This window comes from Pygocentrus nattereri, chromosome 8, assembly GCF_015220715.1.
Source record: "Pygocentrus nattereri isolate fPygNat1 chromosome 8, fPygNat1.pri, whole genome shotgun sequence".
Classification (NCBI taxonomy): Eukaryota; Metazoa; Chordata; class Actinopteri; order Characiformes; family Serrasalmidae; genus Pygocentrus; species Pygocentrus nattereri.
In genome coordinates, this window is record NC_051218.1 from 13,339,886 (window position 1) to 13,357,058 (window position 17,173).

Below are 17,173 nucleotides of genomic sequence, written 5' to 3' on the forward strand. Positions count from 1 at the left end.
TGCTCTCTGCCATGTGTTGGGCTATTTTTGGCATGTTGGGGGAAAGAAGGAAAGCCCCTTGCTGCTGCTGTCTGTATATTAACCATGGTCCTGCCTTTGGCCCTCAGGCAGGCTTGTAAACATTTATTGCAAGATTTTGGTCAAGTTTATGCGCTGGAAAAATGAATCAAACACACACCTAAACAGACTTCTCTCTTTTCCTGTTTTGGGTTTCTCTGTTCTGAGGCGCACGTAGGCGCACATGTAAGCGCCGACATGAACGCACACTTTCAATGAAGAGTGTGCCTCTTAGGTAAACACTGGCACTCTTCTTTCATCTGAAGGGCCTCTTTGTACTTTTGCTCTTCCATTTTGCTCTCTTTCGTTCTCACTCTCTCCCGACATTTCCTTCTTCCACTCCAAAATCTGCTCTTCATTTTAGACTGCAAAACAGTCAGGTCATGAACGCTCCACTTCTGCTGTCACTCAGCCCATAAGCAATCAAACCTTTTATCTTTGCACACACGTGTGTATGTCTGGAACCTCATCCGGTGCTGGTTAAGAGTTGTTTGAAAGATCGACACACATGGTTCCATGGGGCAGGACCAAATGGGTCCAGAGTGCACCCTGACCCTCAAGACTTACTGGCAGATCAGGCCTGGGCTGGGCTATAATTGTGTGACTACTTGGTGAGGAAAGCATCTTGCTGTTGGAGATGCATCTTCCTGTGGCTCATTGATGCTGATGTGTCTGTAGTGGCGCTCTACTTAGTCTTATGCTAGTCTTTACACGCTACTTTAGTGAGTTTCACTGCTTCTATAACTGTTCCCATTTACCTCCATTAGCATTTGAATGCTGACACTAAATTATGGCTTTTTTAATTAATTTGTGGTGTTGTTGTGTTTAACTGAATTTTAAAAGACATGAGCTAACAATCCAAAAATTCATAGATTTTCATTTAGAATTCCTCACAAACTTCATTTTATGGACAACAAAATACATGAATAGGATTACAAGTCACACTTTACTATTTCTCTAATTAAACAAACCAGCAATCTCCATTCTGAATAAGCTTGTGCACATCTAACAATATCTTTTATATAGTGATAAAAACACAGTAGCACAGAACACTCAAATTCTACATGCTAATACGCTTCACTGTGGCCAACATGAATGCCCGCTCCACTGGTGGAAGATTTATTTAAGTTTAAGAGGCTGTTAACCCCTTAACTCTGTCTTGTAGAACTTGTGGCTGTTAATACAGTCTACAATGTTTCCCTTTTAACTTATTAACCCCTAAATATTAATGACCCATCTAGTCTTCACTCCTGTAATTTAAGAATAACTGCCAGTTTCCATTGTTTTTCATGTGGTTACTGAATAATAGTAAGGATAAGCCTAAGGATGCAATAGCTTGGGAAATTAAGGGGATAAAATCTGCTGCCAGAGTAGCTGTTACATGTGCCTGTCAGCACAGTAAAATGAATCAGCATCTGGAATCAGGGCTTTCTGTGCACTACCATGTTGTCTATTACTTTATAATAGACTATATATGTCATTATATAAAAAAATACTTTGCTCAAAAATTGCTAGCCTATCTTTGAAAATGTGAGCATTTTTAATTTATTGCGAGTCATATTGCAATAGGTAGCAATATAATTGCATTACTTTTGTCCCTATTCTGCAGTCCTACTCTAAATGAGAACTATGGCTCCTTTAACATTCTTAGAGGAGTAAGAATATTATGCTTTTGTCTCTGCTTAAATTAGGGTTTTTCACTGTCGCTAGGACTGTCTTTTATACCCTGATGTGAACTGGAACATGTCTAAGTAGATGAGCTTGTAATAGATTGCCTACCCTCTCCTCCCACTAAGTAAGCCTGAAATTGCAGATGGTATCATACTGTGGAGTAAGTTATCTCAGTTTGCCTTGTCTTGGCTAATCCCAGCCCTCTGCAGTAGGAGAGCATTTTCCCTCCGTTTCACCAGCTTGGATTGCATTTCTTCTCTCTCTGAAATCAGAGAGCTAGTGTCAGAACCTACATCACAAGGCAGTCTTATGGATAGATAAGAAAACCTTCTAACCAAGGTTTAGTGTCACCATTCCTTTTTACCGACCACACAGTGTTATTTTTCTAATGTCACCTTTTGTTGCTTTATGTTTTCAGTACAGCATATGTAGTACATCTCACTTGGAGCTATAACATATCATCCAAAATGTACCAGTAGTCCTGGTCCATTTTGAGTTCACTATATTTGTGGTGTGAAAAACTCCATCACATTTACACCCATTTGGCCCATTGTGGTTGGTCTAATCAAATGACATGTTTTGCTGACTTTCTAAGTGAAAATAAGTGCATATCCTCTATATGCAACACATTTTTGTGCAGTTATTATTTATTTGCTGGATTGCAAATTTGAAAAAAAACAACATAAATTATGGCCTGTGCAAAGGTTACATTTCACTTCATGTTTTATCTTTGTTATATTTAATTTTTTTAACTATATGTTAAACACAACAAATAGAAATTGTGGACATAACATTGGAGACATATGTCATATAAAATGCCATAGATATTAAGTGTGTACTCTGTAGAGGATGTGTTAATTCACTCAGAAAATCAGTAAAACATTCAAACAGGTGTTCAAACCTTTGCATACAACTGTACAACCACCTGTTGATAGTGGTTTATCCCACTAATTCACATTGAAGTTGCTTGGGGTGTCTGGAGTGCTTTTTCAACAAGGTACATTACAGCAGAGCCAATCATAACAATGGCAATTTACATATGTCAGCCTTAAAGGGACAACAACAGCCGGTTTAATTATAAGATAAAATGAGAGGTTGGGAATGGTCATGTAGAAATGAATTATGACTGCTTCTGGTGCATGAAACCACACAAATGTCAAAACTCCATCCAAGTATCCACTCAGAAATATTATCCAAGTAAAATGTAGGATACGGATACTCACTTCCTATTATTCAGAGACTTTTATGAGTCTTTTCTGTGATGTCCTTACTGCTGTGTGAATTCTCAGAGATCTTCAAAAGATAAATCAGTTGGAAGTCTGTTTATGAAGAGTTCAGCTGGGTCTTCTTAAAATGATGGCGATATTTTAGATTCGGTGGACACGATCAGGGCAAATGTCTCGAAAGCTGTTCCCATCTTTCCATAGTGAGGGAAGCCCCCCAGGGAGAGGTTGATGTGGTCTGTGCTGTATTGCGCTACAGATGGCTTGCCATGGACTGTTGGAAAAGCAACTAGCAGACTTGAAAAGAGTGACTGGACTTTAATGATGTCAGCGAAGTGGAAAAGCGGAAGTGAAAACAAACATACAGCACTCTCTCTTTCTCCTTTCTCTGTCCCTCTCTTTCACTCTTTCTCCATCCCTCTCTTCTCCTTCTCTCTCTGTGTCGTTCTCTTTCATGCTGGCTCTGCTCCGTGGGATTTAGAGGCACGCAGCTACACACACAGTCCACAGAAGCAGAGACAGCACAAATTCTGACCCCATATATACATATGCCACAGAGGCTTCTAGTCAGTTTTAAAGAGCAATGTTTTAATTAAAATCTGTTCTGCACATACTGTTTCTCAGCAAGACTCAAATGTTGATGTGCTTTTTTGCTCACCGCAGCACCAAGAGGACTATGTAACCTGTTAATATTTAGGATGTGTAGCACAGACTGTGCAAAAGTCAAAGACCACCCTTCATCACCCTTCATATACAGTCAAAACAGCCATTAAGTTCAAGTTGCTCATTTTTCTGGAGATATTTCTGAGGAGATTAGATATATAAGATAATCCACTTGCAAAAAGAAGGGGAAAGTCAAAGCAAAATAAGTGAAAAAGCAAGAATTTCCAAAAATGTAATAAAGAATATGGGAATCCTACATGCTAAAAAAAGATTTTAACAAAAAAATTGTACCTGGCCTGCTTTAAAATTTTGATTTACTTGAACAAATAATAAGTTAACTTGGCATGAAATGCAGATTCTTGCAGAACTTACTATTCAGTTAACTCAAAACTGTAACACAGTCCGAACACTAACACTTTCAAGTTAGAACAATTTATTTTTTGCTAAACAGCACTTAAAGCTTTCATCTTTGAGAGAGAGGGGAAAATCAAGCTCCACTCTTGCTTCAGATCTGGAAAAATCTACAGGTGTTTCTGTCCATCCATTCACTGTGAGGAGACAACTCAACACTAGGCTGTGTAACTATCAAGAAGTAATTGAGAGAAGTTAATAGACAAAAAATAAGAAAATGTATTAATCAAACAAAGAAGTTGCTGGTGTTCTCAGAATAATGCATTGACCACCCCAGTGTCCAGACCTCAACATCATTGAATGTGTTTGGGAGTTGTAGATCATGCCAGCAGAATATGAAACCAACTTCTAAGACTGAACTTTGGAGGTGTGGAAAAATATCCCTACATGTTTATTTGGGAAAAAACTGAAAGGAAGACACCTGAAAAGAATAGAAGCTAATAATTTTCTAGAAGCTAATGTAATTTTCTGTGAAAATATGTTTTTCCCCCGACACTGAAAAATGACTTGTAAATTTGCAAATTTGACTGGAAATGTAATGAAAAGGTGGCCTCTAATGTCTGGGCAGTCTGTTTACAACACTTCTGTATTGTATTGGAAAATTTGACATTTCAGGTGACATTCTGTTGTAAAAGACTTCAGAATAGCCTGCCGTTCTGCGCAGACCTGATTGTGTAGATCAGGACCTCTACAAACAGTACATTGTTGAGTAAGAGAGCAGCAATGTGGCAGCAATTCTGCTTTCTGCTTCACTGAATAGCTGTAGCACGTTTCCTTTCTGAATCCCGGAACATTAGTGACTTTTGAGGGGGTGAAGGGTTTCAAGGTAAATTTCATGCCCAATTTCTTGACAGGAATTGCCTTCGGTTTGCTTGTTTATCAAAAGGGTTTGTAATGATTTTTGGGCCAGAGGGCTGCTTTCAGTGAGGGAGGTAATAGGGCAGCGTTCAGGCATCATATTCTGGCCCAGCGAATACCTCGGCTCTAAGAAGAGAGCTGACTGTGCTGCACGTAGCCCTTACTGTATATAGAAGCCCATTATGAATTCTCACCACAGACTTTATTTCCTGACTTTTCCAGTTCATATGAAAGGGTTATCGTCATGTCAGGGACTGAAATCTGGAAACGGCTTTCAGGTTGCCAGGAGCTTCAGTGATTCATTTCCTTTTCAATAATTAGTCCATCACAATCTAAATAATTTCTTTTTAAGAATCATTGATAGGTCAGATTTTTGCATAAAAATAGCAGAAATATTCTACAACAATTTCATATGCTTGAAGGAATGTCTTTTATAGATTAAAAAGATGTTATTTTATATCTGTAATCATCCTTCATTCTCCTTGCTCTTGCTGAACATATCATTCATATTCAGTGAAATATAATGCTATGCAGTATTTTGAAGCATGATATGCTTAATAAGACCTGCATAGCTTTTGCACAATTTACATATCTGCAGATCAGCTTTATGGGGTTTTCAGTATTCATCTCAGATTTCTCAAAATGCTGTATCACTGCTGGTGCGCAAATCATATGTGGTTTTATAAATTTGCAGTATATATGGAAGCACTGACCAAAGTCATGTATGGTTCTTTACCATAAAAATTGCTTATGTCCACAGACCAAAAAGAACTCTGATTGAATAAGAAAACATTGAGTTTTCTGTGTTTAAATGTTTGTATCCAATAGACTTTTTTTTTATTTAGAAACATTTATAAAGCTATTTGTAATATCTTTACTGCAGCAATTTCAGTCTTCTTGGAAGCCCTGAGGAAATAAATTATAAATCTCCCCATGAAGGAACATCTGAAGGACTTCAAATAGAAAGCAACTTGTTTACAGGATGCAAAAAAGTTTAAGATCTTGTTCTACATCCAGAGATTTTTCTAAATGTCTGTATTATTAAAGGATTAAGATGTAAACAAAGTCATGTGTAGTGGATGTGAAATGGACCACTCTAGAGAAACTTACTGTGTCAAAATTGTTGACAGTGGTGGTGATGGGAACCAGACATCTGAAGAGTTTAATATTTTAAAAAAGCTACATCACAGACAATTATTATTCAAAATGGTTATTAATACATTACCTGCTGCCTGAGACATTATTTTATGATTTTTCAAGGTTATGAAGGTTTTTTAGGGCCTACAATGTAATTTTAAAATCCATTCATAGTGGAGATGTTTATGCAGGGTGTTGTAAGGCAGAATAGAACCATATGTATATAATTTTACATTTCCATAACTATTTTACCATTATCAACATTATATATAAAAATTTAGAAGACTTGTGTAGGTTCACTAGTCATTTTGGCTAGTAAATAAATTGGTGATGTTTGTGTTGTAGGCGTATAACCCCTGGGTTTAAAGTCATTAAATCTGAGTCAATGAATTGTGAAAAAGTTCTGAAAAACTGATATTCAAAGCTGATATTCCCATTTAACATAGGCTTTTGCAATTAAAGTTTTCTTACTCTCTCCATCCAATTCAGGAGTGAAGCACCAGAACCACTCAGTCCTTCTCCAAATCAGTTGATTGAGAATTCATCAACAAGGACTGTCCAAGTATGTGTGGCGTGAACCTCAGACCTAGAGGTGCATCCAAAAGGTACCATGGCACTGCGACTGATGTGTCTTTCTGTTTCTTTTTGCTTCCTAGGTACTCAGTTCTTCACAATGGAAACCATATTGAACAGGAGAAACTGTCAGTGCAGAATGACACAGAGTCACAGGAATCCTGCTTCTGATACCGGCTTCTGCTTCATCAGGACCAATACTGGAAGGTGCCATTCCACCACATCCTACCAGACCTGCAGCACGTACTCACGCAGGACAGTCCAGGAACAAATTACTGGGAGGTGGACTGAGACATTTGATCCAAACTCTAAAAGTGAAAAATGTTGCCAAAGGTATTAGACTTTTATTTTTGGATGTAATTAATCCTAATGTAAAAGATTTGTGGTACAGTGACCTGGTATGTTGAGAAATCTCTCTTTTCCCACAACTATTACTTGGAAATTATTTGGCAAACACCAAAACATATTATTTAAAATATATATTAAGCTTTATTTGTGAGGAACATAATGGGTGTTTAGTTGAATTTAAAGCCAGGGCAACTTTTTGACTCCACAGAAAAAGCATGGCTAAAAGTGATTCTTTGTTAAATTCATGCAGGGGAGCATTTAAACAGGACAGCTGTATGTGTGTTTTACAAAATCTACAATTTTTTTAATTCCATGAAACTAATACTTAGCAAATTGAGTCTGCTCTCACAGATGGCAATGTGACATCTGATATACTGCAAAATATTTTTTACAAAAACTGCTTCAAGGTATGTAGGCTATGAAAACTGAAATTGCCAGTAGTATTTTTTGAGTATCAACCAAAAAATTGATTGTTAAAACCTGAAATGTAAATTTTTTTATCACACATTATGTGACAGGTTTTTTTGCAGATAAATCATTATATAAAGAATATTTATCATAAAAAGTCACTTTGATGGAAAGAAGTAAAAAAAGTTTTATTTTTTTTGTGCATTTTCATTTTTACCACTTTCAATTTGTGCAGACATATGATAGGTATGTAGCTCTAGGTGTCACCAAAAAGGTTTTTTTGGTTAATGAGGTTATGCTACAAAGTAAATGAATTTAACTTCAATCAAGTTAAACAGATGTAATTTACCTGTGTTCTCTTCAGTAGAGCATTCCTAAAGAGTCTGCTACACTCTAATAGACCTTGTTTCTCGATAGAGTCCATAAATAAGGTACATTGATTTATTTTACATTCGCATCACTTCAGCCCACAAAATCTTTAAAATGCACGTGTGAACTAATAATATTCTGGTCACATATAGAACAATCAGCGGCTATAGGCCAAACATTTCAGGTTGTCTCTGTTCAAGAGCTTTTCTCGCACAATCTCTGAGCATGGCACTCCAATTACAAAGCTGAATTATGTTAACAATGTTGACTTGGTCAGGGCTCCGCTTTGCATACCTAACCAAACAGGTATTTCAACAATGATTTCCATTCACAGCATCTCTCCAGGATTAATAAACTTACAGTAAACACTACAGTAAGCTCTTCAGTGCCATAGCTTCATGGGTTTCTGCCACAGTGAGACACTTCTGCTGCTTTAAGCCAATAACAGCAGAGGTGAATCTGACTAGTTCTATGAGAGAGGGCTTCCCAAATAACCAGCTTTTATGATGTTATAGAACAAACCCGTATACAGCTGCTCCAAACCATGAGATGGTCTTAATAAAAACAGTATTGATACTATTTTAGTTGAAGCAGAACTGAAAACATCACAAAGAAATTATGAGTCATATTTTGTCATAACAGTTATGGTACCGAATGCCTCCTTGTAACTTATCTGTTCCTCAAGCACACAGCTTGGGCAAACGCTGATTTTTGTCCTTCACAAACACAGCAGCCTACATACCAGAGGTGTTCTCAGCCTTCAACTGTGCCTCTCTGTAAAGCGAAGGATAGTGTTCCCTTTTCAAGTGTATTGTTTCCGTTTATTTAAAGAATGTAAGAATGTAAATATCAAAAAATCTGTAACTGTACAGCGTTTTCAGTGTCAGCTAATTTCAGCAGAGGAAATATTTTCAATCTATTGTAATTTTACAGGGAATCATTGACACAGGGTTGTCAGAGCATTATATACAGTAGAATATAAATATCAAACCAGTAGAGATTAGCACTATCCTCATGCTTTTATTTCTAAACGATGACCTCTTCTGCAATTAAAGCACTTATAGCACTTTTTATAATACATTAATGATAGCTTTCATAGATCAAACAGTATTCTGGTTGCCAATATTTTATCGAAGACCAAACTTATGATAGAAGAATTTTAAAACTGATGAATGAAGAAAACGTTTGTGATTGGTTTCCTTAATGTGATAATTGTGTCAAATTTGTTGAAGTGTTCCACGTGCTGAAGTGTTGGCTTGACAGAGCAAAAAAAATAACACAAAAAAACAAACTCAAAGAAGAAAGAGAGGGAGTTCCATGAACACAGCTATAGTGTGCTCCACTTTGATGGAACACTGGTTCAACTTCCTCTCGTTCTCTACCAACAAAGCTGCAAAGTCCCTCTGGTGGATAAGGAAATGTCTGATCTGGGGTTCAAATGTTTTACCAGCTGATCTTTCTATGCTAAAGGTCAGCGCTTAGCAGATTATGTCTGTTTTGACTTCATTGTAAATAGGAATATTTTTATATGCAAGGAAACTGATGGTAGTCCATGTGATCCTTTCTATATGCTTCAGTCAGAGGCAAAGCATTATTCTTCCAGCTTAATATAACAGTTAAATTCAACAATGGATTGCACATCATCATACCATGTCCCGCAGAGCTGTTCAATGGGCTTCTCATTTTTCGATGTTCATAAAAACATGTACATGGTCGTGCCTTCACAACCAACTTGTACTCGTGCAGGTTTATATTTTTCAGAAGATACTGCCGTGGCTGAAGTTAACAAAATTCCCTCCCATTTGGTTTTAGGTAAAAGGAAGTCATAGCAATTTGCACTTGGCTCGCATTAACTAAGCAAGCATTTGCGGGTTGACACCACGTTATGACACAAAATTGTTGGAAATGCTAAATTAAAGCAAGACCAGTTAAAAAGATGAAATTGTCTCAGTTCAAGATCTGTTTACCAGGAGCAACATCAAGCTTGAAATTACCCAGACGAGTGTGCCTACTGTGTATTATGAAATGGTGTTGAGGAATATTAATTATGAACATCCAGTCTGGAGAGTTATTTTTGATACTCCGGTTCCACTCTAACACTTCAAGTTTTCAATTATGTAGCACGCTTTGACCACAAATCACTGAGCACTCAGCAATTTTAGTAGCAGAGGCAATCAAGAAAGAAATCGCTTGCATAAATTCACTAGTGTCAGTCTGGAGGCTGTTTAAGCTGTGATGAAGTTTTATAGTGACTAAAACTTGAGGAGAATACATTTGACTGTCAATGTGCTGAGCACAAGCAGAAAGTTTGTGATCCTGTTGATGTAGATATTGGAAATCTCAGGATTCAGAGTCCAGAAATTCTGCTCTCGGCCTACAGGGATGCATGCTAAAGTAGATGGGGCATATTGACCCATGACTGGTGTTAACTACCTAAAGCTAGCCCTTAGAAGGTGACAGTTATTATGTTCATTTGCTCTGCTGTTCAGATATTGTAATTGCATTTATTTACATGGCAAGCTGCACAAGTAAGTACATTTATATTCAATTTACATTTGGTGTCAACAGGTTTGAGTGTGCACACCCAAATTTTGATGTCAAACAATGACAAAACAAGACTGTATATTCAACAATAACTTTTAATCTAATTCAAATCTTAATCAAATACTCCCTCTTCTATTTACAGTACAAATGAGTTATCCATTGGCAGTTTACAATAGAAATTCTTTGCTTGGTTCAGTGAACTACAAGCAAGAAATAATTAGTGTCTGTTTACATCACACTTTTGTTCTCATCAGCAATAACTGTGACTTCTAGGAGCTAGCCAGCAGAAAGAATTTGATGAGTTTTCACTTGATTGCTTCGTACTTCTTTGACTCTGCTGATCTGACCAACAATAATGTATTGCCTCAAAAAAGTAAAAAAAAATTTTAAAAAAACTTGGGCAGGCATGAGTTTTGTTCAGAAGAAGCCACCGATGTACCCATGCCCAAGTGATTCAGTCTCTCTCACATACATACACATACAGACACAGTAAGACAAACACCACTGTGTAACACCTCAAAGCCCCAAAGGCAGAAGTTCTCAGCATGAATGTGTTGTAAATCTCCCCATAAGTTGTAGAAGAACTTTTGTAAACTCAGTATTTATTTTGGTGGATTTAAAGATGGATATTTTCATGTAAGGCTTCTCTTTCAGGGAGCTATGTGTATTACTTTTTCTGTTGCTATGTGACAGCTCTAATAAATGATAATTAAAGATAATGGGATATAATACATTTTTGTGTGTTGGTTGCTTTAATCCTACATCGTTTCACAGCTGGGTTTTTGAGATGGAAAAAAAAGATTGCTTTCAGATTTTAGGTATACAGTATACTTTCAAGTAGTTTTAGCATGCCACTGTGGCTTTAGCTGGCCAACCTCTGGGAGAAGACTTCGGAATTAAGATTTATGATGGCTCAGGTGACTTTGATCAGTTGACCACTGATCATTACAGGGTTATACTTTAACTGGCCGCTGTTTTTCCATTGTGAGATTGAGCTAATTAACCACAAAGTGGTTAATTTTTTCCCAATCTTTATGATTGGTGACAAAAAATTATGGAGCTGACTGGTCGACTTTACTCATACACAGTTACAGGCTGTAGGCCATCTTTTGACACATAATGTGTAAGCCATCCTCTAGGCCTTCTTCTATGGTCAGTTTCACCATAGGACTTCTGTTGGCTGGATATTTTTGGTGACCTAAAAAAACTGGTACGCAACCAGTACCGCACACAATACCGTATTGTTACCATGTCAGTTTCACTGCTGTGCTGAGAATGATTAGTTTCCCAAGTAATATCCAGTCAATAGTGGTCCTGTGGGTCAAAAAAAGAACAATAATGAACAGGGTAGAGGGTGGTTGATGAATTGGGCAAGCAAATGGGCTAGTCTGGTTTTGTACACCTATGGACCTATAAAGGAAAACGGACCCCATAAGTGCACAGTAGGTGATTCTAATAAAGTGGTCGAAGACTTGTTGCAGGCATTTTTTTAAAGATGCATTTTTCAGGCAAGATGGCAAGAGCTGGAGGAGCAGACGTGTCCTACATATGGTTCCACTTTGTGTTTGCAGACACTGACATGAACCACACAGCTTGTTTCCCATACATGTGGACATCAGACTAAATACGAGGGCATGATCAAGATGGAAATTCTTATGGAGTCAAAACAACAAGCAGCTGAAAAAGCAGATTTTTTACCCCATCATTTAAAAAAATGTCACTTCAGCCTCATTATCATGGCTTTTTCCCCCATTCATCTTCACTATCATCTTTGAGGCGCCACCGTCAGCTGTTCTTTTTTTAGTGTTCCATACTTTTTATGTGGTTTAGATCTATCAATATGTTCACCCTTGCAGATAATGTAGCATCGCGTTCCGGGAAGCAAGTACGTCAGTTATGATTTGTATTTGTTTTCAAACAACAGAATGACAGACTTACGGAAAGGCTCTCAGCCGTGAGATGCAGGCTGCAGCTCTGGTCCCAGTAGGTAGTTCAGTATTAGCCTTTGGCAATGCCATGGTCAATTTTCAGTGGTGCCGAATTTGATTGACCATAGCCACAGTCCCTGATGCACAAGTGCTGATCAAAAGGCCTTCTCTTTCCTCCCCGTGGCTGTTTCTGTGCTCCATAAACTTCACATTCATTCCCTCACCTCTCTGACCATTTTAGTAAATATGAAGCAGCACTTTGAAGTTATTATAATATTTCAAATTAAGACTAATTCAGGGTTGTTGGGGTTTTTTTGGCAAGCCAAATATGTGGCAGTAAGTGCCTCCAGCATCATGAACTTAAGCAAGGACTCAGCTGGCATTATTACCCAGGCCTGATTGATAATGTCTCAGGTTCTTGGTTTATTGCAGGTGCTGAGCTCTCGACCTACAGTCATCTGAAGGAGCTGAGGAATGTCTTTCCCCTGATTGGATTTTGGAGTGAGTTGCTGAGTTAAGTGCTCGCTCATCAGCCTCTCAATGAAAGACTGGGGTTTTTTTTTTGCCTTGAAAAAGTCAAAAATCTTAATTTCCCCAGTCTGAAATGCCAAGTAGTGTAATGGGCTTTGTGTTTAGTGTGATCCCTCCTAATCATCACACTGAGCAGTCCCGTTTTTTGGCCATGAGGAAATTCGCCTTTGCAATTACTGACTGACTGTGTTGCCCATTAACAAGTGCCATTTCCTCTAGATGGACTTAAAGTAACTATGAAGTGAGCTGATTTACTGCTTTTTCCTTCGTATTCCTTTCTTCACCTCTAAACTGTGGAGGCCCCATTTTAGATAAAAAGCGCCTATCAGAACTGGCTTGTAACTCACTCATTCACTAATCTTTAGTATGCTAAAAATCCTCCACAAGGGGGCACCATAGCAGTCAAATGAAATTTGATGCCTCATTAGAGTGGTGCTTCACACCAATGACACTGTGTGTTCATATTACACACTAATTTTAAGTAAGAATCGGTGTCTTGCAGTAATAAATCTAGGCAACATGAATAATGAATCTAAAACAGAGGAAGAGTTAAGGAGGAGAGAGTGAATCTGAACCTTCAGTGAACCGTGCGTAGCACTGAACAATCATTCATCCTCCTAAGAAAAGGGGCTTAATAATAAGGAGCAGTTCTTTTTAGGACACGCAGAGCAATCAAACCCCTCGTGCCTCTTCCAAACAAACAGCCACCAGCCTTTGTTGCAGCTATTTGATTAGTCATTCAAGGATAAATGATTTCAAAGCTGAGCGTTGTAAGAGCCTCTGTCCTGTCTTATCAATTGCTTCTGCTGTCATGGCACAGAGGCAGTGGAATCTTCCCAAGAACCTATTATCTCCAGCAGAGGTTTATAACTTTGACCTGAGTTGGAGAGAAAAGCCTGCGAGCGTATTTATGACTCACTGCTGGTATTTCCACATTTTGCCTCCACTATTTTTAAAGACTGCTGTTTAATAAATCAAACGCGTCAATTTTCTATTTCTGTTTTTTCAACTGCACATCCAATTGACCATAACCTTGCCATTTTGCTCCGAAGAGCAGAATTGTGTGTCACATGTTGATTTTTAACAACTGCTTTCTCCTGTCTGTTCATTTAAAGTAGAAAAACCAGATACTCGGACAAGACAATGCAAGTTACCACAAGGTTTGTTAGGTGAAGTTCTGACATGATTTAAGACCCTTTGAGATCTTGTGCGGCTACACTGGAAAATGGGCGGTGGAGAAAAATCCAATCACTATAGATGGTCTATGGAAAGCATTAAAAGACATGAGGGAAGCAGCTCCTTTAAATCACAGCACCACTCTTATGAAGTGTCAAAAACTATTTGTCTGATTTTGTTGCCCCTTTTCAGCCAGCTGAACCTGAATGACTGAGTGAGTGACTGACGGACTCTGGGAGTGACTGAGATACAAGCAGTATTGGGGTAGCTAGTAAGGAAACTCTTATAAATGATTTCTTTCAAAATGTAATGGGATTACTTTACCTAATCTCATTACTTATACATTACTCTGTAAAACCCATTCACATCTGTTCTAACTGGAAAGTAAGTTAGCAGGAGAAACCCAGTACTCCTCAGTAATTTATTAGGAAGGAAAGAGCCAATCATAATAAATGTTGTTTGAAATGCATCCCTGTCTTTAAACTATGTGCATTTTGACTAAGTTAATTCTGATATTGGATTATCTGAGTTTCCTTGCTATGCTGGTTTCTTTGCTCCTTCCTCTCACATTAGTTCCCTCACCTCTGTCTGTTTTAGTAAATCTGTGCAAAACTTTACCATAATATGGTAAATGATTTTTTTTTGGCAAGTCAGATATGATGTCCTTCGGTGCCTCCAGGTTCCTCCTCAGGTTCTTGGTTCACCACAGGTGCTAAACTCTTGAGCTGCTGTCATCAGAAGGTACTGAGGAATGTCTTTCTGAGTGACTTGCTGATTTAAGTGCTCGCTCATCAGCCTCTTCATTTTCAGCCTCTCTTTTACTTTGAAAAAATCTGAAAGTTTCATTTCCCTAATCAGGTATTGTAATGGGCTTTGTTCTTGAACAAAGAGTTAATGAACAGATCGTTGATTGAGAAAAGGGGAGAAAAGCCATGGAAAAAAAAGAAAGAGTTTGGACCACATTGGGCTGTACTCTTTCTTTTTAGATGACAGCGCCGGTGTTAGTCAAAAATCTAGCACCACATAGAGGAATGCATTTGAAAACATTTGATTATTCAAAAATAGTCATCAGTACATTTTTCCAGCTGGCAGCTTCACCAACAGCCTAATGGGCTCCTTTTCTCTTTTTCTTTTCCGTAAACAGAAATCATGTTGAAGGTCACAATCTTTCCCATTCCTATTTCAACCAGTGGCCAGTTTCCTTTTTCCAAAACAAACCGCTCATCCATTTCTTTATGGACCTTGCTTTGTGCACTGATGCGCAATCATATTGGAACAGGAAAGGGGTTTCCCTGAACTGTTCCCACAAAGTTGGGAGCATGAAATTGTCAAAAAATCTCTTGGTCTGCTGAAGCATTAAGAGTTCCTTTCACTGGAACTAAGAGGCCGAGCCCAACACCTGAAAAACAACCCCACACCATAATCCCCCCTCCGCCAAACTTTACACTGATCACAATGCATTCAGACAAGTACCGTTCTCCTGGCAACCGCCAAACCCAGACTAGTCGGGTTTGCCTAATCGGATTGCCAGACAGAGAAATGTGATTCATCACTCCAGAGAACATATCTCCACCACTCTAGAGTCCAGTGGCGGCGCTTTACACCACTCCATTCGACGCTTTGCATTGTGCTTGGTGATGTAAGGCTTGGATGCATCTGTTTGGCATGGAAACCCATTTCATGAAGTTCTCTATGCTGTTCTTGAGCTCATCTGAAGGCCACATGAAGTTTGGAGGTCTGTAGCGATTGACTCTGCAGAAAGTTGGTGACCTCTGAGCACTATGTGCCTCAGCATCCGCTGACCCTGCTCTGTCATTTTATATGGACCTACCACTTCGTGGCTGAGTTGGTGTCATTCCCAATCACTTCCCCTTTGTTATAATACCACTGACAGTTGACTGTGGAATATTTAGTAGTGAGGAAATTTCATGACTGGCATCCTATCACGGTACCACGCTGGAATTCACTCAGCTCCTGAGAGCGACCTGGTCTTTCACAAATGTTTGTAGAAGCAGTCTGCATGCCTAGGGGCTTGGTTTTACACACCTGTAGTCATGGAAGCGATTGGAATACTTGAATTCAATGATTTGCATGGGTGAGTGAATACTTTTAGAAACATAGCGTATCTGGTTTCATATTACAGAGATTAACATGATACTACAACAGAATAATCATCTACAGTAGTTCAGCTGCTCACCTTGACAAAGTCATGCAGTGAGCTGTTGCCGGCAGAATGCTCAAATTGTGTATAATAACATTACTGTAATGTGTTGTGTTACCCCAACAGAGAATACAATCTGTCCATGAGATGCTTTCCATCTAAAATAAAATTGGAATGATCACTGACACCCCACCAATTAAGGCAAAATAAGAAAAACACAAGGTAGTTTATAGTGTTTGTTTTTCCAGCCTGTCTTGTCATAAACACTTCCCACTCTGTTATACATTTTTTTAATTATTTAAAGAAACGTTGCTCCCTACACAATCTTCACTGCTGTCATCAGTAGTTGGATATTTTGTCCATGCAGTGAAGCTCCACACGACCTCAGTGGGTTTCAAATCATGTCTTCTCTTAATAAACAGTCTGGCACATTGGATTAGCTTACTGGAATATCCATCATTTTTTGTGGTTTTCCTGAGTGAGTTGACAGTATAAACCCATCAAACACATCAATGTAAGACATATATGTGAATACTTTTTGACTGCTAGTGTTATTTATTGAAAATTAAGTTTAAGTGACCTTTATTAGTCCCACAATGGGCAAATTTCACCTCCACATTTAACCCGTCCATGAAGTGAAACACCACATACACTCTAGTGAGCACACACACTAGGGGCAGTGAGCACACTTACCCGGAGCAGTGGGCAGCCCAATCTGCAGCACCCAGGGAGCAGTTGGGGGTGAGGTGTCTTGCTCAAGGACACCTCAGTCATGTACTGTCAACTCTGGGGATCAAACCAGCAACCTTCCGGTCACAAGGCTGGTTCCCTAACCTCCAGCTCATGACTGCCCAGATTGAAGTCCAGATACTACTTAGCCTTAGCTATCTTAGCTTATGTGACTCTTCTAAAGCCGTCCAAACTCTACAACCTTCTTTCTTTCCCATGTACTTACTGCTAGATACATGTCTTTGGACAATTTTAATGTGAAATGTAATCTGTAAATATTTTATTTGAGACATGTTGGTAAATAAATTAAGTAGAAATTATTTACCAGCAAATTTCTAATATTCAGGTACTATTTTGTTATTTTTATAGGATAGTTAGGAAAAAAC

The 17,173-nt window shown here is 38.4% G+C and overlaps 1 protein-coding gene across 5 annotated transcripts in view; it reads left to right on the top strand.

The window, feature by feature from the left end:
* The window catches only part of htr4 (5-hydroxytryptamine receptor 4), an 88,847-nt gene extending 77,852 nt beyond the window's left edge, over positions 1-10,995 (top strand). For 2 of the 5 annotated variants that reach the window (XM_037540730.1, XM_037540731.1), the window contains 2 exons: positions 6,510-6,582; positions 6,677-10,995. In XM_037540730.1, coding sequence (XP_037396627.1) covers positions 6,510-6,582; positions 6,677-6,709 — 106 coding nt within the window. In that variant the 3' untranslated portion in view covers positions 6,710-10,995. The remainder of the gene's footprint in view (positions 1-6,509; positions 6,583-6,676) is intronic. The other 3 variants (XM_017689574.2, XM_017689568.2, XR_001857235.2) reach the window with 2 other exon arrangements.
* The last annotated feature ends 6,178 nt before the right edge of the window (positions 10,996-17,173 follow it).